The sequence below is a fragment of the Lepisma saccharinum genome, chromosome 17 (assembly GCF_977018435.1).
Source record: "Lepisma saccharinum chromosome 17, izLepSacc3.1, whole genome shotgun sequence".
NCBI classification, from domain to species: domain Eukaryota; kingdom Metazoa; phylum Arthropoda; class Insecta; order Zygentoma; family Lepismatidae; genus Lepisma; species Lepisma saccharinum.
This window is the reverse complement of record NC_139245.1, coordinates 51,267,295-51,291,557: the sequence shown is the minus strand read 5'-3', so window position 1 is coordinate 51,291,557 and position 24,263 is coordinate 51,267,295. Positions and strand designations below refer to the sequence as shown.

The 24,263-nt window shown below is 36.6% G+C and overlaps 1 protein-coding gene across 2 annotated transcripts in view; it reads left to right on the top strand.

Annotated features, from left to right (window-relative positions):
• LOC146001744 (uncharacterized) overlaps positions 1–24,263 on the top strand; it is a 114,778-nt gene that overhangs the window by 24,539 nt on the left and 65,976 nt on the right. For both annotated transcript variants that reach the window (XM_083139456.1, XM_083139455.1), the window contains exon 2: positions 11,346–11,791. In XM_083139456.1, the coding sequence (XP_082995582.1) occupies positions 11,346–11,791 (446 nt within the window). The remainder of the gene's footprint in view (positions 1–11,345; positions 11,792–24,263) is intronic.

Genomic DNA, 24,263 nt, shown 5'->3' with positions numbered 1-24,263 from the left:
ATATGCACAACATAACCTTTGCACAGTGAATATCTCGTTTCGGTTGTGATGGACCTGGTTCACCTGGCTTCGCCCAGGCCTTTTTTCGTTTCGGGTTCTCGTGATGGATCCACTCCTCATCGCCAGTAACAATGCGATGCAAAAACCCCTTTCTTTTCTGTCTTTGAAGCAGCAATTCGCAAATGGTTTTTCGTCTTTCAACGTCTCTGTCTTTCAATTCATGTGGAACCCAATGTGACATCTTTTGAATCATTCCCATTTGACACGAATCCTGATCGAGCAATGCTCTCAATTCTTCGTCTTCAAATTTTTTTGGCTGTCCAGGTCGCTCTTGGTCTTCCAGGCCGAAATCACCACTTCTAAACCGTGCAAACCACTTCTGACACGTTCACTCAGCTAGTGCATGGTCACCATACACTTCCACCAAAATACGATGACTTTCAGTAGCACTTTTCTGCATGTTAAAGTAATGAAGCAGAACACCCCACAAAAACACTTTATCTGGCACAAACTGCGCCATGTTCAGTTGACTACAAAAAATTCTGTTGTTGACGCGTCAATCAACTGCCCTATACTATGAACGATGCGCGCTGACAGGAGACGAACTGTCGGACGATACGCTCGTTACGCCATCTCTTGTCCAGGCGCACGAATTAATTCCTAGACGAAATAATTGATTTTGTGAGTTTTAGTAAATGATAAAATATATGCGAGACACTCAAGCAAGAATCGGTTACTATTTTTTTTATTAATGATAGTAATTTTTGTAATTATTATAATTAATAAATAGCTGCACATATATAATCAGCAAAGCAAGCAGTGATTCAATAATAAAATGGTTTCTTGAATTCAGTAATAAAGAAAAAGTGTGCTCGTGTGAGCCCCCCCCCCCCCCCCCCCGTATGTAAGTTTCTTGTATGGCATGTGTAAGCTAGGGTTAAAACTAAACGTGTAGTCCTGATGAGCACATCTGACCATGAAATGGACTTAAAACAAGCTTTTACATGTTTGTGTCTCAATTTAAATGTTGATGTCATAAAATATGAAACAAATGTTAGTATTAAAATATCTGATGTTTTGGAATAATTAAAAATCTTTAATGTTCACAACACATATGCAGAAGTATACGTATTATGTGAATCTGTGTATATATATTCCGTTTAACGGAGGTTTGAGACAGAAGCGACTCATGGCTCTTGGAAACCAACCCTTAGAATCGAAGCTTCAGTAATCCATTCAACCTTTGAACCAAAGTGCCGACAATGAGCTAAACATGTCACTTGCTTGCATGTTGCTCGAACTATACTGTTTTCTCAATGGCGTGCATCGTGCTGCTTCAATCTGTTGTTGTTGAATGCACAGTGAATGTTTTACTTTATACTGAAAGAGACCTGTGTTGTTTGTCATCTGTGACTTCAGTCTGAAAGCTCCTTCAGTGGCACGCATAATGTCGCCTCATTCTTGTTTGTGCATGCATGGTGGATGCTTGCTTATAGACTGATGGGGCCCATGTCACTTGTCACTTCAATATGACCCCCCCCTCCTCTCTGTCATGTGTTGCTTCGGTCTGAATGTTCTCTATACTTTATAAGATTGTTAGCTAAGATTTAATTTAGCCTATCAATCACAGAGAATAAATTGCAAGTACTGTTTGTTGGGAAAAAGGTCGGCTTTTTGATAGAAGGTTCCTTTTATAATCATGAATGGGCCTCTGGAGTGGAATAACGTATGCTTTGCCTTGTAATAATAAGGGGTCTGAGGTTCAATACTCAGTGGAGGCAGAGTGCTTCTGATCTCATTTCAAGCTGTAGGTCCAGTCCAGATTCCTTAAATAGATTTTTTTTTTTGCCATTGGCAGCCAGTATTATTTACTTCTGCTTGAGTTTTAGTGCCAGTGTTTTTTAATCACTGGGCCGCAAAGGTCCATTGCACCCAGGGGTTGACAACTAATTTAAATCTAATTTTATATTTGACAGCAAGTCTTTACATAACTGAACTATGATAATGCCATAGTTGATACATTAATATTAATTAAGAATGCATATTAATTTCCATATAAAATTTAAAGATCAGAAATGTATTTATGAGTGAAATTGTTGGGATCAGGGCATCGACTTGTAAGAAATAAATTTACTGGTCTGTGGTCTCACAAAGGTTGAGAACTACTGCAACAAGCGGCCAAAATACACCACTAGTTGCTTCGTGACCAAGTTTAGCGGCCATTTAACCAAATAATACATGATGTACTGGAAAGCCAGAATACAAAGTTTATGTAATGAGATTTGATACTAGAGTTTCAAAAGTTAGAGCAGTATTTTCTTTTTTGCTTCATGTACGTGTTCATATTACAAATTCAAACATTGAAAGGCCTCCCTGATGGCATAGTGGTAGCGTTGTCACCTTGTAATCAAGGGGTCCCAGGTTTGATACCTGGTGGAGGCACACAGTGGTTCGGATACCACTTTAAACTGTAGGGCCAGTCCCGATTAGCCTTATTCTGCATAAAGTGGACTTAAAACACCAAATGAATGAATGAATCAATCAAACATTAAAAATCATATCATATTATTAGGTTCTACTCCCTCTGTCCCATAATTATTGTCCGCTACACTTTTGTTTGTTGTCCCATAATACTTGTCCGATATTCAAACTGTGACATTGGTGTATACAGAAGAAGAAAATGAAACACAAGAATGAGTCATACAACGTTATTACTCAAGGATTAGTACAAATTGGCCGATCAAGTATCCAAAAGAACATAAATAAAAAGTTACCATTTTGGCATACTGGACTATAATTATGGGGCACAGGGAGTATTAAAAACACATACAAAACTACTCTAGTTATGTGAATATGTTTATACTACATATATTATTTAATAAACCTACCGAAATATTAAGATAACACTTGGGAAGAACCGTGCATTCAGAAAGGCCAGCTTTTTTTAAAACATTGTTTATGTCTAGCTATGGATTTCATATTGTAAATTGTATTTTATATTTAGAAATGAATGTCTATTTTACAGCAGGGAGATAAACGAAAACCATGGAACAGGGAAAATACTGCCAACTCCTGTATTTTCATTGATTTAAGACACTTTTGTGAAAAAAGCCGAAAAAGACCCAACTGAAAAAGCCACGGAAAGAAACTCCGGTTTTTTTACAACCACTTCCAACTCTAATGGGGATACATTGCACCTAAAGAATCAAAACATAAAAGCAACACTTGTTATTCAAGTCCACTTTATCCTTAGATAGGCTAATTGTTTGTCAAATTGTCAAATATTTTTGAACCTTTGGTATTCAGATCTATAAGATTTTTTTCATTCATTCTACTTATCCAAAGGTCAAAAATTACAAAACTTCAGATTTTATGGGCTCAAATTTTTTTAGCTATTGACTTACCAAAAAGCAAAAGTTGCAAAAAATTAACAACATTTTGTAATATTTAAACTGCTGTAGATCAAAAACTATTTGACCTAGAGAGCTCAAATTGATGTCATTTTCTTGTTTTAAGAGCTTAATTTGAATTCTGTATTTTTTTAAAAAATGATTGTTTTTCCAAGATTCAAAACACTCTATTATTTTTTTAAATTACTTGTTTTTAAGACATCAATTGACTATTTGTGTGCCAAATGACATAATGGTATACCAATGGATTCCTACGGAAAATAATTATTTTGTATGATAATGTGAAATTTTCTAATTTTGTTGACTTCCATGTTGCAACCATAACTACAAGATGAATGAATGGTTGCTATTGGAATTTTTAAAGAATTGTGTCTCAGTTGCATAGATTAGTTTGCATTGTTTTTTTTTTCTCGGGCTGCTCTCAAATCAGAAGGTGAAATTACATTGAATGTAGAGTACATGATTAGGCCATATAAATTCATGAATGTGGTCCATTATTCTGCAACTGAAAGTTGGATTATTATTAATGCTGGAATGACACAATCCACAGAAGCTTGTAGGTCATTGAAAATCATCTGTTTCATTACCAATTAATATATTCTCTCTGAAAATCAAGTACAGTTGAACCTGAGTTACATATATGTCAATGTGAAGAAAAAATAACATCTAGCCTATAACTGAGTAGGGCAAAAAGCTGTTTTTGTAGTTACAGAATCAATGTAAAGAAAATTGTAAGCTTAGCTGTAACTCTACTTTAATAATAAATAATAATATTAAAAATTATTTACAAATGAGATTTAGATACCATGACGTATCATTTTTTAAATACTGTAATTGTATCTATTTTGAGGAACAAGATATTTGTAAAACACTTTATTTCTGTCATAAAGTGGTAAATTAATCAATCTATTAATTTGATTATTAAGTTTTATGTAGATTAATTAGCATCCACCTCCCATACAAATTTTACTATCTGGTCAAGCATTTAACTTTTCCACTTTCTGTTCTTCATGGCCAAACAGTACCTTACCTTACCAACTGGCATCTCAGTCCATTATCTTTTCTCTCCATCCATGGACTCCCATTCTTTGTAGATCTTGTACGACACTATCCTGCCATCTTAGTTTGGGTCTGCCTCTTCTTCTTGTGGAATACATTCTTTCATACATGATTCTTCGCGGCATCCTATCCTTATTCATATGTTCAATGTGACCCATCCAACTAATTCTTTTGGCTTTAATAAATCTCACTATATCCTTTTGATTTAAGATGAAATTTATCTCTTTATTCTTTGAACTTCTCCAGAAATCTCCAACGTTGATTGGTCCCTATATTTTTCTGTATTCTTCTTTCTGTTTTCCTTAATTGTTGTTCGTCTTCTAAACTCATTGTCCATACCTTGGTACTGTAGGTTATTACCGGTCTTTATAAGTGTTTTGTAAATCAATAGTTTTGTATATCTGCTAATTAACTTGCTTTTTAGTAATTGTATATTGGCATAATATGCTTTGTTCCCTGCATTTATTCTTTCTATAATTGTATCATGCACATTATTTTGGTCATTTATCATCATTCCAAGATACTTGAAGTTTGTTACTGCTTCGAATTTCTTGTCATCTATTGTAAATTGGTGGTAACTTTTTTTACTTTGTTTTGGTGTCAGTAGTATGAATTTGGTTTTGTTCATGTTTGTCTGTAACCCAATTTTATTGGCTTCTTCTTCTAATATCCTGTATGTTCTCTTTAATTGTTCGTCTCTTCTAGATATTATGACTACGGGTCATTCCATGTCAAATCAACCAATTTTTTTAAAAAAATGGTTGCATGACCATTTTAGAAAAAAATCATTTTTATTACATACGTTTGTACATACTTGTTTCTAGATATCAAAACCAGTGTTCAAAAGAATTGATTGTCTTTAGTTCTCCTGGGCCAGCCATTTTTCCAACATGGCACATGGCTTTTTTTTACTCATGTAGCACTTTTCAGAAACCTTAATATCACAAAAACCATTAGAGCTAGAGACCTGAAACAAAATTAATTTTGTAGCTGATGAAGTATACTTTCTATGATATGTAAGTATGTTTTGCTTAAAATTGGATCATAAGTACGAAAATTATGGTGGAAATTGGGGGTAACAATAGTTAAAAATTAGGATTTTTAAGCCCGATTTTTTCAATGAAGGGGTTTAGTCTAAGGCTTGATTTTTTTTTGCATGTGTATACCTGCCTGCAGGATGTCTGTAAATAAAATATCAGTGCTTAGAAATGCAACCCTTTTTTACAGCATGGGCTCAAACATGGCTGTTCATTGAATTTTGACAGTTTTCGGGATTAAATATGTCAGATGGGTCCTCTTCAAAAATTCTGAAATTTAGCACAAAGGAAGCTCTGCATGAACCTAACTCACAGTAAAAATCTCAACTTTTAGATTGAACTCATTTTGGTCAATATGAGGTAACGTATGTCACCTAATTTCTGATGTTGAAAAGTAAGGTTAAACTACATCCCATACTTAGAATAACGAAGTCTTTTCTTTTTTAAATTTGGATTAAATAAAGCCTCAGAAAATATAGTAACATAAGGTTTTAATACTTGACTTACCAGAAATTGAAATTACAAGGTATGACAATTGAAAATCTGCAAAATTTCATATCAAAAGGTTTGATTTATTAGGTACCCATGGCCAGTTGGTATTGTCAGCTCCAGTTTCCTATTCATTCTCTTTGTTAAATCAGGCAGAATTCTAAGTTCCTAAGTAAATTAACAGGAACCTTCAGTTCATCATATTTTTTCTTGACCAAGTGGTAGCAATCAAACGATGATTCTGACCTTTTCAACATTAGTTTCCGCTAATTTACATTTTTCTTCTTATAATTTTAATTATATGATTGTACTGGCCACGCAAGGGATTGTCACACTTGCTTTCCTTTCCTTCAGTTCTAATACTTTGTGAAAAGCAACATTCCAGTTTCCCTTGCACTCTTTGTATGATGTGAATAGTTTTTCGAGCAGAACACTTTATTGTTTCTCTGCAATCAGCATCCTTAGTTCTGAAACAGAAGATACATCAAAAACAGAACAGACTTCATTCATTTCCTTTAGTTTCTCTTGTGTTGGCACAAAGACATTTCCATTCTGGCATTTAAGTGAATCATTTTCTCCAGATATGAAAATTTTACTCCAACGCCTTCATGGCATGGTGCTAAGCACAGGGGAACACTTTACCTTTTTTTACATGTCAGGCATATTGATTTAACTGGTATAAGGCTTTCGTGACACTTTTTTGCCTAACCATATGATGCAAATTGATTTTTAAAATTTCCTTACTTAACTTTTTCTTTAAGTGGTACTTCTGAAGATCACAACATATCTTACCATATAAAAAACTATTATCAATGATATTTGCATATTGTCTCTAAGCCATCCACCTGTAGTCTTGACCTAAGAAGTGTTTTATCATTTTTAATGAGTTCGTTAAGATTAGTTAGATCTTTTGAAAAGTGTATTTATGACAGTCCTCTCCAGTTAAAAATTTTACTGAACACTCCATTTCCTGTCACAGATAACGAACATTCACAAGTCCCTACATTCTGCACATTAGGCAAGGGAAGAATGACAGCAGAGATTGTACATGCAGAGATCAATTCCAGGTTTGCCTCATATCCTATCAAAACATGTCTGAATTTTCTGCTGTGCATGACTCACATCTACTTCAACGAATGTATTTTCTTGGGGGAAAAAAGAAAAAAAAATATGTGGAAAATAAAGGAAACCAAAATAATATATTCTACCAGTTTTGACCCTCCAAAACAAATAGCCTACTTTCAATGGAGTGCCCAAGGAGGGATTGGTGGGGGTCATAACCCAGTACCTTTGGCCTAGTATTCCATAAACAATTACGTCAAAGGCAGGATAATGTGCCAAAAAAAGGGCTGCCTACTAAAAAAATTATATGTAACCCCCTCCTCTCCCTTTTGAAATTCCTGGGCATGCTACTGCCTATCTTAAGCTGCATGTACTGCTACATTTAAAAAAAGGGGGGGAGCTCAGTTTTGGAACTGGCAACACCAACTGGTCATGGGTGCCTAATAAATCAAACCTTTTGCAATGAAATTTTACAGATTTTCAATTGTGATACCTTGTAATTTTAATTTCTGGTAAGTCAAGTGTTAAAACCTTATGTTACTATATTTTCTGAGGCTTTATTTAACACAAATTTAAAAAAGAAAAAGAAAAGACTTCGTTATTCTAAGTATGGGATGTATTTTACAGACGCCCTGCAAGCAGGTTTACACATAAAAAAAATCAAGCCTTAGACTAAACCCCTTCATTGAAAAAATCGGGCTTAAAAATCCAATTTTTTAACTATTGTTACCCCAATTTCCACCATAATTTTCGTACTTACGATGCAATTTTAAGCAAAACATACTTTAATATCATAGAAAGTTTACTTTATTAGTTACAAAATGAATTTTGTTTCAGTTCTCTAGCTCCAATGGTTTTTGAGATATTAAGGTTTCTGAAAAGTGCTAAATGAGCGAGAAAAAAAAAAACATGTGCCATGTTGGAAAAATGACTGCCCCAGGAGAACTAAAGACAATCAATTCTTTTGAACATCTGTTTTGATATCTAGAAACATGTACGAACGTACGATAGTCCATCTCCTTGTTTTACTCCTGTTATATATTCTGTTAGTTCACCCGTATCGCTCCATATTTTAACCTTGAAATATATACATTGCAGTGTGATGTTTGTTAAACTAATCAATTTCTTCGGTATTTGTAATTCTGTCATAGTTTGCATTAATTTATGCCTTTTAATACTATCAAAAGCACTACAAAAGTCTATGAATAACATGTAAAGATTTGTATTATGTTCATAATGTTTTCCATTATTTGTCTTATTGCGAATAATTGATCTATGGTGCTTCTTCCTTGTCTAAAGCCTGCTTGATATTCTCCTATTATATTTTCTGTTACTGTTGTTAATCTTCCATGTATAATGCTAGTCAATATTTTGTAAGTTGTATTAAGTAACATGATACCTCTATAATCACTACATTCTGTTTTGTCACCTTTCTTGTGTATTATGCACAATATTCCATTATTCCATGCTTCTGGTATGTGTTCTTGCCAGATTTGTTTTATCAGATTGTATATTTCTTCTATCATATTTGGTCCAGAATATTTTAGTATTTCTGCTGTTATTTCATCTTCTCCTGGTGATTTATTGTTTTTTAGATTTTTTATTATCTTCTCAACTTCTTCTCTTGTTGGTGTTCCTTCTGTGCTTTGTTTGTCGTTATCTTCTGTCTGATCTTCTCTATACATTTCTTTGTATAGTTGTTCTTGGAAGTGTTCTGTCCATGTTTCTAGTACACTTTCTTTGTCTCCTATTATCTTCCTGTCTCTCCGTTTACATCCTATCTCTTTGGGTTGATATCCCTTATTTATTCTCTTTATTGCTGCATAGTACTTTCTAATCTCTGACTCTCGACTAAGTAATTATATTTCTTGGATATTCTTTCTCATCCATTCTTCTTTCTTTTCTTACATAAATTATTTTCCTGTTGCCTTAGTTCTTTGTATTTGCAGCATCTTCATTCTTGCAACATTTTTTTGGTTAATTATTTGCTGACATTCTTTATCAAACCACTCTTTCTTCCTTGATGTTTTCTCTTTCCCTATTACTTCTTATGCAGCTTCTGTTAACACTTTTTAAATTATTTTCCACTTCCCTTCTATTGTTTCTTCTTGAGTATTTTGTTGTAACTTATTTTTAATTGCTGTTTGGTAATTCATATTATTTTCTTGATTGTCAAGTTTTGTATAGTTCCATTTTGTTCTTCATATGTTCTGTTTGATTGGGTTATTGCTTAATCTTGCTCTTAGTTTAATTTTTACAAGAATATGGTCGGAATCACATTTTGGTCCTCTTTGGCTTCTTACATCTATGATTGTTGAGGAGTGTCTCTTATCTATTAAAACATGATCTATTTGATTTACTGTATCATCGTCTGGAGATTTCCATGTGCCCAAATGTATCTTCTTATACAGAAAGTAGGTGCTTTTAATTATCAACCTATTTCTTATTACGAATTGTGTTACAAGTAAGCTATTTTCATTACTGCTTTTGTGTAGGGAATGGTTACCAATTATATCTGCATCACTATTTCTCGCTCCTATTTTTGTGTTGTAATTACCTGCAATTATTATAATATCATATTTTGTTATATTTTCTATTGTTCTTTCTAGATGATCATAGAAGTGTTCTTTTTCTACATCTTCTTTTTCTTTAGTTCGAGCATGTACTGACGGTATACTAATATTTTGGAATTTACCCTTGACACTTATTTTACTTATCCTCTCATTAATTGGTTAGAATGTGGTTCAAATGATAAAACTCTTTCTCTTAGTTATTTTGTTATTATAAATCATGTTCCATATTGTCCTGTTTTCACTGTTGTTCCGCTATAGTATACACTGTAAATCTTTTTTGTCTGTTTTACCATGCCCTTGCCATCTGATCTCTTGCTACATTATCAATTTTGCATTGTGTGATTACATTGGCTATTTCTTGCATTTTACCTGGTATTAACATTGTTCAGACGTTCCATGTTGCTATGGACCTATCATATACCTTGTTCTTGCCTGGTTCGTCATCTGTATTTCTCATCCTTATACGAGGCTGACGTGCAGGGATCTTAACAAGTTGCTTTTTTACGAGGTGAAGTTGTCAGCCTAACGCTCAACCATTTTAACCCTTGGCAGAGTTTTTCTGTTGGTGTTTACTCCCCTAGATAGTCGCCTACCAAGGCTATGGGACCATTTCTCCATGTCATTTGATTTGGGTTTCCTTCCCTTAGACCCATTTCTTTCAAGACAGCTCTTGAGGCTGCTCTTTTGCTAGTCTTTCAAGACAGCTCTTGAGGCTGCTCTTTTGCTAGTTTTGTTCCACCCCGGTTACCCGGTACCGTACCCTCCATATCAGGAGGGTGTTCCCTTATCCATCACCTAGGGTGGCACCCGATGGAGGACTAGCAACCCCGCACAGGGGCCAACCAGTAACAACTGAAAACATTCACTGAAAGAACTGCTGTTCTGTTTTTATTAATTTGTAATTGTATTATGGAATTTATTGACATCTTTTTATCATGTTTTCATATCGTGATTATGGTCAAAGAAAATGCGTCTCCTGTTCTGAACAACTGTGCCAAATCTTTCTCCTCAGATTTCTCTGTGACACCACCCCGCCATATTCTTCTTCCTTGGAACTTGAGACCGACCGCCACCGTGCCCGCTTATCCTGTTTCGTAATTCTTCAAACTCACCTTGTATTTTGTAAGGACAAAAAATGTATATTTGTGTGACATTGTTGTAGCTTGGTTACATTCATATGAGCTGTATTTTATGAATAATAGTACATGTAACACCGAATTACGCTAAAATGTGTTACATACAAATAAGGTATAATTAGCAAAAGTAAGAAGTAAAGTGCTCCTCTGTGCTTTGCACCAGGCCATGAAGGCATATAGGTTTGTGGAGTTAGGGCCCCACGCTTTCTTGATCATGGCCAAAGGTGGGTGATGATGTGATCAGCTTCAAGCCCCTGGTCGCCTTAAACCCCCAGACTTTCCTCCAGGTACACACTTTATGTGAAGTTTGTTGGGTTCCGAAGCCGCTTGAACAGGTGGAAAAAAACCCTCTGGTATCGCATTGTAGTCAGATGCCTGAACATCTGAGCTACCACAGTTTAATTAACACGTTTTTAAATTGCATTTTGCCTGGACCTTCAGTAATTTACATATAAAACAGAATAATGCAAAACTTAGTTACATATAAATCAGTCTCAAATGTATATAAACTACATATATTTTCTCATTTTTTTTGTCAATTGAAGCAATCTGATGTTCATGTGTAAATTGTCTTTGCAGATTTCGAGTGCCTCATCCTCATCAACACAGATGGAGTTCGATGATCAACCTTCTTTCCTGCAAGTAAAGGTAGAGCCTGGCATCATGAGTTGCTCAGTGGAAAGTGAATCCAAACCTCTTCTTTATGAAGCATCAGTTGAAAACACTTTGGAGCCAGCGTCATCATCGTCAGTCATTAAATCTGAGCCCGAGGAGGGACAAGTGAAAATGGAACAGACAGAGGATGTTAGTGGCAGCTCCGTTCACATATATTTGAACTCTTGTCCTGGGACGAATGAGTTTTTACAGGAGGATAGTAAATATTTGGATACGAGTGATAACATTACACACTTCAATGCCTTTGAATTAAAAAATACTGAGAGTGACAGTGTTAAAGTAGAACCTGAAGATGTGAAAAATAGTGAAGTAACAATTGAAGATGAAGGCCCAGCTTCAGGGACAGAAAGGTGAGTGCATGAAGTATTTTCAAATGAATGAAAATGAGAACCCAGGGTGACTACTCACTGGAAATTCTTTGATTTCTGTGGGAATTATTGGGTCTGGGAATTATGCGTGAATTGTTGTCCGTAGATGTGAAAAATTGCAGCTTTTACTATTCCAAATACATATTTATAAATGCTCTGAGGCAAGTTTCTCATAGTTGAGCTTTTATTTTTGTCTAGGAAGGAAAATAAAGGTGTGAGGAAAATGAAACAGAATTCAATCTGTTTAGCTTTTTCGAGCGAATAGAAATTCTGTCTTAAACAGAAAAATCCATTTACTTTGTTACTGTTCTTTGCAAGACAATCTATCTGACAAATGGAAGATTATTGCAGGTGAAGATATCTTGAGGTTGATTAGGTTAATTTTACTTTGAAATTCATATACAATTAACATTTTTTTGTAGATTAGTATATCCTGTAATATTTGTGTCTTACGATGGTAGATGTATTTCGTATCTGAGTATGTGATATGGCAAATGTGAACTCCACACCTTAGGATACCATTTAATTCAGTTGAATTTTTAATTTTTGGACACCTCAGAATCACACAGACCCTTTATATTTTTAATATGTCTGTGTGTATGCATGTGGGTGGAGACAGGCAGTAATAGATAAAGTTGAAATAAAGGAAACGTCTGTTTGTACACTTGAGTTTTTGGGAAGTTTGCCTTAAAAACTGGGAATTATACAGGGCTATTGTAAATGATCTTCCCGATTTCAAAGTTTAATAACTCACGTTTATTTATTCGCAACTTATGTTAAATGAAAGAAAACCTCAAAAAGTTTTAGTGTCTGGCAAAGCTGATGTTTAGTTACGCATTTCGCCGCTAGGGCGATAGTAAATCAAGACGGCTGGAAATGAAGACAGGAGAGCATTTTGTGCCCTGGAATTTCATGTACAATAGTCGGTTATTTGTGTCCAATGAAGTTTTAGGACGAAGTCCTAATCCTCACATTTTGTTAGTTTACTTTCCCCGAAAGGTGGAAGGTAGCTTCATCACTGAAGACAACCGACTCAATTAAACCATCTCTTCCCATAAGGATTTGCATAGCAATGCAGAACTCAAGTCTCTTATCCTTGTCTGTAGGTTTAAGCACCTGCAACAATTTCAATCGGTAAGGTTGAAATTTCAAACATTTTCGCAGAATCTTCCACACTGTTGTCTCACTTCAAGTTCAATTCTCTGCTTGCACGAACCGTTGATTTTTTGGGGCTTCTGACGAAAGTCGCACGCACACGCTCAACTGTTTCATCACTAACTTCTGGCCGGCCTGTTGATTTTGTCTTCCAGATACACCCACTTTCTTTAAATTGTCTGTACCACTTCCGAATTGAGTGCCTGCTTGGTGGATCTAACTCGAAATTCGTTCTAAAACTTTGTTGGACACAAATAACTAACTGTTGTACATGAAATTCCAGGATACAAAATGCTCTCATGTCCTCGTTTCCAGCCGTCTTGATTTACTGTCGCTCTAGCGGCAGAATGCATAACTAAACATCAGCTTTGCCAGACACTAAAACTTTTTGAGTTTTTCTTTCATTTAACATAAGTTGCATGTCATTGTGAATAAATAAACGTGAGTTATTAAACTTTGAAATCGGGAAGATCATTTACAATAGCCCTGTACTTGAATTTTATCATGATCCTAGAGTGGCCAGCCACCCTGGTACCACATACTGGATGGCCACAATTAAAGTTGACCCACTCAGAGCCCTCTGAAGTACTTTCGAAGCAGCAGATTGCACTGAAACTTGATAGAGGCTATCGGGAAGGGCATGCTGATCGAAAAAGAAATAGTTCAAATTTCAATATGCTCCCTTTCAATGTGAATAACCCTTTGGAAGGGTAAGCAGTGTGATCAGTGGACAAACGAAGCCTTTTCTTAGATATTGTTAACTGTGCATCAGATTTCAGTGAAACATTTCGATCTGGTGGTGAAAATTTTAACTTTTTTTTCTTCTAATCAGCATTGCTTCCCCTTGATCTCCATAGCCTCTATACCAAGTTTCAGTGCAATCTGTTTCTTCAAATGGGCTCCAGAGGGCTCTGTGTAGAGCAAGTTTAATTGCGACCATTCACTACTATGACTGTATTTTCTCAACTTGAATATTTAGTTGCATTCAAAATTGCTTCTTACACATAAGTAGATGCATTGATTTTCTTAAAGTCACAATGAAGTGTGGATTTCAAGCCCCCCTCCCCTTCTCCCATCTTTAGAAAAAAAAAATTCTTGGAAGTCTTGCAGTAAGTGGCTGGTAACCATCCACAAGAAAGTGACTGTTGCAAGGTTAGGCAAAATGTTTAGAATATTAAGCAGAGATTTGAGCAGCTATTGGCATTAAACTTTCACTATAATCGGTCAGGTCTTAATTCTAACAAGTGGGGACCCAAAAGAAACTGGAATTGTTCTCTAGTGTGCAGGTCCATTGTAGTATATGCTTCCGCCACTAGATGTATCTTGCATCAGTCTGCTGACTGGTCCAATGAAGTTTTAGGACGAAGTCCTAATCCTCACATTTTGTTAGTTTACTTTCCCCGAAAGGTGGAAGGTAGCTTCATCACTGAAGACAACCGACTCAATTAAACCATCTCTTCCCATAAGGATTTGCATAGCAATGCAGAACTCAAGTCTCTTATCCTTGTCTGTAGGTTTAAGCACCTGCAACAATTTCAATCGGTAAGGTTGAAATTTCAAACATTTTCGCAGAATCTTCCACACTGTTGTCTCACTTCAAGTTCAATTCTCTGCTTGCACGAACCGTTGATTTTTTGGGGCTTCTGACGAAAGTCGCACGCACACGCTCAACTGTTTCATCACTAACTTCTGGCCGGCCTGTTGATTTTGTCTTCCAGATACACCCACTTTCTTTAAATTGTCTGTACCACTTCCGAATTGAGTGCCTGCTTGGTGGATCTAACTCGAAATTCGTTCTAAAACTTTGTTGGACACAAATAACTAACTGTTGTACATGAAATTCCAGGATACAAAATGCTCTCATGTCCTCGATTCCAGCCGTCTTGATTTACTGTCGCTCTAGCGGCAGAATGCATAACTAAACATCAGCTTTGCCAGACACTAAAACTTTTTGAGTTTTTCTTTCATTTAACATAAGTTGCATGTCATTGTGAATAAATAAACGTGAGTTATTAAACTTTGAAATCGGGAAGATCATTTACAATAGCCCTGTACTTGAATTTTATCATGATCCTAGAGTGGCCAGCCACCCTGGTACCACATACTGGATGGCCACAATTAAAGTTGACCCACTCAGAGCCCTCTGAAGTACTTTCGAAGCAGCAGATTGCACTGAAACTTGATAGAGGCTATCGGGAAGGGCATGCTGATCGAAAAAGAAATAGTTCAAATTTCAATATGCTCCCTTTCAATGTGAATAACCCTTTGGAAGGGTAAGCAGTGTGATCAGTGGACAAACGAAGCCTTTTCTTAGATATTGTTAACTGTGCATCAGATTTCAGTGAAACATTTCGATCTGGTGGTGAAAATTTTAACTTTTTTTTCTTCTAATCAGCATTGCTTCCCCTTGATCTCCATAGCCTCTATACCAAGTTTCAGTGCAATCTGTTTCTTCAAATGGGCTCCAGAGGGCTCTGTGTAGAGCAAGTTTAATTGCGACCATTCACTACTATGACTGTATTTTCTCAACTTGAATATTTAGTTGCATTCAAAATTGCTTCTTACACATAAGTAGATGCATTGATTTTCTTAAAGTCACAATGAAGTGTGGATTTCAAGCCCCCCTCCCCTTCTCCCATCTTTAGAAAAAAAAAATTCTTGGAAGTCTTGCAGTAAGTGGCTGGTAACCATCCACAAGAAAGTGACTGTTGCAAGGTTAGGCAAAATGTTTAGAATATTAAGCAGAGATTTGAGCAGCTATTGGCATTAAACTTTCACTATAATCGGTCAGGTCTTAATTCTAACAAGTGGGGACCCAAAAGAAACTGGAATTGTTCTCTAGTGTGCAGGTCCATTGTAGTATATGCTTCCGCCACTAGATGTATCTTGCATCAGTCTGCTGACTGGTCCAATGAAGTTTTAGGACGAAGTCCTAATCCTCACATTTTGTTAGTTTACTTTCCCCGAAAGGTGGAAGGTAGCTTCATCACTGAAGACAACCGACTCAATTAAACCATCTCTTCCCATAAGGATTTGCATAGCAATGCAGAACTCAAGTCTCTTATCCTTGTCTGTAGGTTTAAGCACCTGCAACAATTTCAATCGGTAAGGTTGAAATTTCAAACATTTTCGCAGAATCTTCCACACTGTTGTCTCACTTCAAGTTCAATTCTCTGCTTGCACGAACCGTTGATTTTTTGGGGCTTCTGACGAAAGTCGCACGCACACGCTCAACTGTTTCATCACTAACTTCTGGCCGGCCTGTTGATTTTGTCTTCCAGATACACCCACTTTCTTTAAATTGTCTGTACCACTTCCGAATTGAGTGCCTGCTTGGTGGATCTAACTCGAAATTCGTTCTAAAACTTTGTTGGACACAAATAACTAACTGTTGTACATGAAATTCCAGGATACAAAATGCTCTCATGTCCTCGTTTCCAGCCGTCTTGATTTACTGTCGCTCTAGCGGCAGAATGCATAACTAAACATCAGCTTTGCCAGACACTAAAACTTTTTGAGTTTTTCTTTCATTTAACATAAGTTGCATGTCATTGTGAATAAATAAACGTGAGTTATTAAACTTTGAAATCGGGAAGATCATTTACAATAGCCCTGTACTTGAATTTTATCATGATCCTAGAGTGGCCAGCCACCCTGGTACCACATACTGGATGGCCACAATTAAAGTTGACCCACTCAGAGCCCTCTGAAGTACTTTCGAAGCAGCAGATTGCACTGAAACTTGATAGAGGCTATCGGGAAGGGCATGCTGATCGAAAAAGAAATAGTTCAAATTTCAATATGCTCCCTTTCAATGTGAATAACCCTTTGGAAGGGTAAGCAGTGTGATCAGTGGACAAACGAAGCCTTTTCTTAGATATTGTTAACTGTGCATCAGATTTCAGTGAAACATTTCGATCTGGTGGTGAAAATTTTAACTTTTTTTTCTTCTAATCAGCATTGCTTCCCCTTGATCTCCATAGCCTCTATACCAAGTTTCAGTGCAATCTGTTTCTTCAAATGGGCTCCAGAGGGCTCTGTGTAGAGCAAGTTTAATTGCGACCATTCACTACTATGACTGTATTTTCTGAACTTGAATATTTAGTTGCATTCAAAATTGCTTCTTACACATAAGTAGATGCATTGATTTTCTTAAAGTCACAATGAAGTGTGGATTTCAAGCCCCCCTCCCCTTCTCCCATCTTTAGAAAAAAAAAATTCTTGGAAGTCTTGCAGTAAGTGGCTGGTAACCATCCACAAGAAAGTGACTGTTGCAAGGTTAGGCAAAATGTTTAGAATATTAAGCAGAGATTTGAGCAGCTATTGGCATTAAACTTTCACTATAATCGGTCAGGTCTTAATTCTAACAAGCGGGGACCCAAAAGAAACTGGAATTGTTCTCTAGTGTGCAAGTCCATTGTAGTATATGCTTCCACCACTAGATGTATCTTGCATCAGTCTGCTGACTGGTGTCGTCGAGTGAAGTCGAGGTGCCATGTAGCAATTTTTTTTTTAAGCGTTTCTTGCTTTTTGTCAATTTTTGTGATGGCTTAAAAGTTTGAATAACATGCAGCTGTGAAATTATGTGTAATGTTAGGAATAACTGCAGGGGAAACAATTGTAATGCTTGAAACAGCTTTCAAGGAAGCTGCTCAGGGGAAAACATAAGTTTACGAGTCATTTTCATGCTTCACGAATGCTGAATTGTCACTTGAAAAACAACCTCGCTCAGGGTGACATGTGGGAATAGTCCTGTTTTAGTAATTTTTTATCCTAGCATTCAACCTGTCCACATAAAAACCTATATCCTTCCTAATGACAAAGCTTTGTGGATTTCCGTAAAGCCGACTTCTTGACCTGAAGAAGGGGGCAGTTGCCACCAAAACGTTGTCTTTGACAAGTATATACTCACTGTACGTAAGTAAACAACAAATTTTGATTTTTTTGCTTATAAGAGATAATAATGCTTTGCGTTAAGCCATCAAAATGAATGTCCTGAATTTATATGCAATATCAGTTTCATTATCTCATGCTATGTTAATAAAAAGTATCAAAACCAAAGTTCACTATGAACAGACATACCAACTAAATATTATACCTATTAACAACACACTCACTTCTATACTTCCACTTCCACACACTGAATCAAAACTGCTGTTGTTGTTTTTATGTAATTTTGACTTAAAAAAAACAAAAATGTAAAAGTTTTATAGCATTGTTCAAAGTATTTCATAGCTTTATGGCACTTGACTGGGAAAAGAATCTTGCATTATTTAGAAGCTCTGCAATGTTCATCACAAGTTGAAATTCGAAGAGTGCTAGGAAAGTTTTGCAATGTGATGCCACCAATGGTTGCACGTTGCCACAAGTTCACGCGTGTTGAGACAGGTTCTAACCTGCACCATAGATGGCAGGATGAGCTCTGGCTGCTAGTTCCCACTGAGCTGTGGCATTAAGAGGTAGGCAAGACGTCGACGTGGTCAAAGGCAGAATACCGTGCAATTTTGCGGTACAACTTTGAACGTGGTTTAAGTGTTGATCAGTGCTTGGAAGAAATGGCACCTGTGCTAGGATATGAGTGTCCTCATCGTACAACTATATTCAGGTGGTATCGGGAGTTCAAAAAGGAAATTTCAACCTGGAAGATGCCCCAAGGGAGTGACGCCCAGGCTCGTCTGTCACCAAGGAGACCATCGCTGCTGTCGGGAAGATGTAGAGGTAGACAGGCATGTGACTTATCACCAAATAGAGGAGTGTTTGAATATTCCTCCACCTGCAATTCATGCCATTCTGCACAACTATCTTCAAGTTAGAAAAGTTTCTTCCCTTCGGGTGCCCCATGCCTTAAAGATGAGCAGATGCTACGATGTGTTTCATGGTGCTGAAAAAATGAAGAAGAAAAATTGAAAGTATTGTAACAGGTGATGAAACCTGGCTTTACTATTATGACGTGCCCACTAAAGCCCAGAACAAAGTCTGGGTATTTGAAGAGGAAGACAGACCAGTGTCTGTGAAAATCACGATCTGTGAAAAAGAGAATGGTGTGTGTGTTCTTCACCGCTAGGGGGTTTGTGGAGCGCGTGGTGCTGGGAACACAGAAGATAGTCACAGGGAAGTGGTACACTGAGGAATGCATGCCCAGAATTGTTCCAACACTCAGAAACATCCGTCCATGCTCAAGGCTCAACACGTGGTTTTTTCACCATGACAATGCTACTGCACACAGTTCCAAAGCCTGCACCGATTATTTGACAGGTTCAGGGATGAATGTGATGGAGCATCCTTCCTAAAGTCCAGATCTCGCTCCATGTGAATGCGCACTGTTTCCTCACATGAAGAACAGGCTCAAAGGGAGATGGTTTGCCAATGACGATGACCTTCTAAGGGCATGGGGTGAGGAATGTGCCTGCCCAGCTCCCTCAGGAGATGTGGCAGATCTGGTTTGGCGACTGGTTTCGAAGAATGGAGAAATGCATAGAGTGTGGTGAAAGATACTTTGAAAGATTGTAAAAATGTAAGCCGTATTGCAAAACTTTCCTAGTGCCCTTTGTACGAACAGTTATCAACCATCATTGACACATCCCAGTGCTTTTGATATTAGGTTTACCTTGTTTTAGAGAGAGAGCAAGAGAGAGAGAGAGAGAGAGAGAGAGAGAGAGAGAGAGAGAGAGAGAGAGAGAGAGAGAGAGAAAGAGAGAGGGGAGAGGGAATGCATTGATGGAAATGTTCACCTTGTTCCTCAGTCAGTACACCCAATGTTTATAAGGAAAAACAATACAACCTTTGAAGATATGCACTTTTACACTTGCGTTGCACCATAATTTATTAAAGTTTTCTAACATTTCCTTCATATTTCCTGATGGGTTTGTGATTTTTTTTGTTTTGTTTTGTAGGAAGTTTTCTACACAGCTAGGTTTCCCAAATAGGACTTCTCTGTCAGGCTAAAGGGTAAACAAATGACAAGGCTCTGACTGTTCACTGGTGTCGGATTTATACTTATCTTTGTGAAATGAAAAATTTATGGACATTTTTTTTCCAATATGTGTCTTATTTATTGTCCTTTATGCACAATTACATCAACACTTATCCACTGGCAATCCTGGATCAAGTTGACAGATGCAGATCTGAATACAAATCTGTAACAGACAACCCTTTCAAGAATAATCACTGTTTGATAGTATCGCAAGAACTTGGCTCGAGAGCAGTAGGTTTATGAGAAACTAGCCCAAGCATAAGCTGATTTACCCATTTAGGGTATGGGTAGTTCTCCCTACAAGGTTGACCTGTGATACCAGCCTAACGGCAACCTGGTAAGAAAGTCAAAAATACAGAAATCTGGTCCCCTTTTATACCAGATGGATGTTAACAAAATACCAAGGATTTTTTTTTTATATATATTTACACGTATCCATGGTTCTGCATAATTACATCTTGTACACATACTGGGGAAAAGCCCTCTACATGTTCAAAGTGTAGCAAATCATTTGCACAGAAGGAAAATCTTACAAGACATTCAACAATTCATAGTGGAGAGAAACCTTTTCTGTGTTCGACATGCGGCAAGTCTTTTGGAGAGTTGACACAGCTTAAAAGACATTCAAAAATTCATAGTGCTGAGGGAATGCCTTTAGTGTGTTCAATGTGTAACAAATCATTTATAGAAATGAGAAGTCTTACAAGACATTTAAGTATTCATAGTGAAGGGAAACCCTTTCTGTGCCCAACATGCAACAAGTCATATAAAGACTTGAGGTATCTTAAAGCACATTCAAAAATTCATAGTGTTGAGAAGCCTTTCAAGTGTGCAACATGTAACAAACCGTTTGCACGGAAGGATGATCTTATAGGACATTCAAAAATTTATATGAAGAGCAACACTTTCTTTGTACACAGTGTAACAAATCATTTGCATGGAAGCATAATCTGATAAAATATTTAAGAATTCATACTGGGGTGAAGCCTCATGTGTGTTCAAAGTGTAACAAATCATTTGCAGAGAATCATAATCTTAAAGAACATTTAAGAATTCACAGTGGCGAGAATCCATATGTGTGTTTAACATATAACAAATCATTTACATTCAAGAAAGATCTTGTAAGCCATTCAAGAATTCATTGTGAAGGGAAACCTTTTCTGTGTTCAACATGTGGCAAGTCATTTCGAGAGTTGAGATATCTTATAAAGCATTCCAAAATCCATTGTATGTTAAAGCCGTTTGTAAGAAATCTTTTACACAGATGTATGCCCTTAGAAGACATTCAAGAATTCTTAGTGAAGAGAGACCGTTTGTGTGTTTAAAATGGATCAAATTATGTACATAGTTGGTGTATCTTTCTGAACATTCACCAGTTCATAGTTTTGAAAAGCCTTTTGTGTGTTTAAAATGGATCAATTTATGTACATAGTTGGTATTTCTTTCTGAACATTCACCAGTTCATAGTTTTGAAAAGCCTTTTGTGTGTTTAAAATGGATCAAATTATGTACATAGTTGGTATTTCTTTCTGAACATTCACCAGTTCATAGTTTTGAAAAACCTTTTGTGTATTTAACATATAACAGATCATCTGCACAGAAGGTAGATATTAGAAAGGATTTAAGAATTAACCCCTTTGTGTGTTCAAGATATAATAAAATAATTTCATACAAAATGTTCTCATAAAACATTCAAGAATTGTCAGTGAAAGAAATCTTTTCTGTGGTTAACATGCAACAGATCATGTAGAGATACGTTACAGTGTTTCCAGCTACCTGGACAACCTTTAAACGTGAGGGAATTTAGTTGATGTTAAGCATATTGAGTTACAAGAACCTCGTACAAAAAGTATATTTTGCAAATAGTGTGTTCATTTTGAAATGTATAATAATTTGGTGAACGCTGTTTTATATATTCTCGAAATTTGGAATTATAGTTGTGATGAATGAAGGAGAAGGGAGGTGGAAGAAAACATAAAATGTTCCTTGAAAGTCAGGAAAATACACTGACAGGTGATAAGAGAAAAGCTACAGCAAATGTTAGTCATGTAATACATAAATCTGGTCCCTTTTTATACCGGATGGATGTTAACAAAATACCAAGGAAACGTTTTTGATATTTACACGTATCCATGGATCTGCATAATTACATCATGTAATTTAGGGTTTTACAATATTTACATAAAATTATGAAAGTTGTAAATTACATACTTTCTTAAAATATATTTCTATGCGGAAAAAGATCATAAAATAATTAATTTATATCTATAAAAGACTGCACATTAATTCGAGTATGTTCGAATTTTATGAGTGGCACAGATAATGTAGCTAGCTTCACGCACATGTTGCTCTGCTGCTTGCAAATGGAAGCATGACCAGATTCGTGTGGGCGACACAAAGGTTCTTGTACATGAAACCATCATCATCATACTTCACTGTTTCCTGTCTTTGGCTGGGTCGGCGTAGAAGTCAAGCCTCTCCATTTTCCTGGTTTTCCACCACTCCTCTCTGTCCATTGTGCTCCAATCTTGTCCTCTTCTTCTAACACTCTGTGCTGTTTGCTCTTTCCAACGATATATTGGTCTTCCCTGTGCCCATATTCCCACTCCTTGTGCATGGTAAGCTCTTACGGGCAGTCTTTTTGCACCCATCCGCTTCATGTGTCCAAACCATCTCATCTGTGCCTGATCTATTCTGTCCTGAAACTTCACCACCCCCACTGGTTTTTTGATCTCCTCATGCCTTATTCTATCACTTATAGTTTTCACCAACATATTCGCCCACATATTTCTTTTGTCTCTCTCTGTCAGTGTCCAAGTCTCTGCTCCATATGTAATTATTAGCACATAATATGTGTTGTATATTACCTTCTTACATTCCTGTTCCATATTAATCTTCAAACGCTTTGATATAGTCCACCACCTACAGCATCAATACTGCATAATATTCAATATCCTTAAGTCAAAATCACCAGGTTATCTCTACAAAAAGAATGTATTTAGAGATTCAGTGCATTCACACTACACCAGAGGTCGATCTAAACTCTACATCCGACGCCAATCTGTCGCCAGCTTTGATGGCTCTTTCTCTCTCTGGTCCACTACTGTTTGGAATGCCTTACCCGGTGATATTTCATCTGCTACTTCAATCAAGCACTTCAAAGAAAAGATTATACCATATTTACTATAAAAACAAAACAATGATTAAGTCATTCCTCATATGGCTAATTCCCCAAAACATCCATACATCTTCCTGACATCACGAATAAATCATATTGTGTATTATTTTCTCTAATATTTTCTCATACACCTTTGCTGAGTGGCACATTAGTGTTATTGTTCTGTAGTTTTTACATTTCTTTCTGCCCCCCTTCTTGAATGTGGAAACTATTAGTCTCTTTCTCCAATCTCTTAGCACTTCTCTCTCTTGCCACTCGTATGTGAAACCAAACATTTGTGTATCACTTTTTTGTGCAGGTACTAAATTTGTCATTTATGGCCAGTTGCTCTATTGCCCGACTCGCAAAGGAAACCTGTATTAGCACTTTTAGGTCACAACAAATACTCCATTTATAGGGTCTCCCCAATGGTGCAGTGTTAGCATTGTTGCCTTGTGGTCAAGGGGTCCAAGGTTCGAAACCCAGTGGAGGCACATAGTGGTTCAGATCCCACTACAAACTGTAGGTCAAGTCCCGATTAGCCTTACTGTGCACAAAGTGGACTTATAACACCAAATCAAATCAAATACTCCATTTATGTTCCATACTTGACTTTGTAACAGAAGTTTCATTGTATTCCAGGATTCTTTCCCTTGTTATCAAGGTATCCCGGGTTTGATACCTGGAAGCACAAGTGGTTCGGATCTTATTTTAAACTGTAGGTCTAGTCCCAGTTAGCCTTACTGTGCATAAAGTGGACTTAAAGCACCAACTCAATAACAATAATGATTATTTCAAATTAACTGAATTGGTAGGAAGAATAGAAAGATGGCAAGAAATATCTCTTTTTCCTTTTTAAAGTAACAAAAGTCCCATCTTCTAATAAATGCTTTACTTTAATGTTCTAGATACTTATAGGAAGGTACAAGTCTGAACTGCATAAATTGTTGAGGCTGATTTAAGTTTTCAACTTCACATGTTAGTTGGAAGTCCATGGCTGAAGAATGTGTTACATCATCTTCCAACCTGGAGCTTGGTTTGGTGTAACGAGTAAGGTTATCAAGTCAAGATCCAAAGGGCAGTTGTCCATAGGGTTGGCCATTTTGCCAGGAATCCATTATTTTTTACGTTAGGTTCATTTCATGTCATCAAGACCATGTCACCACCCG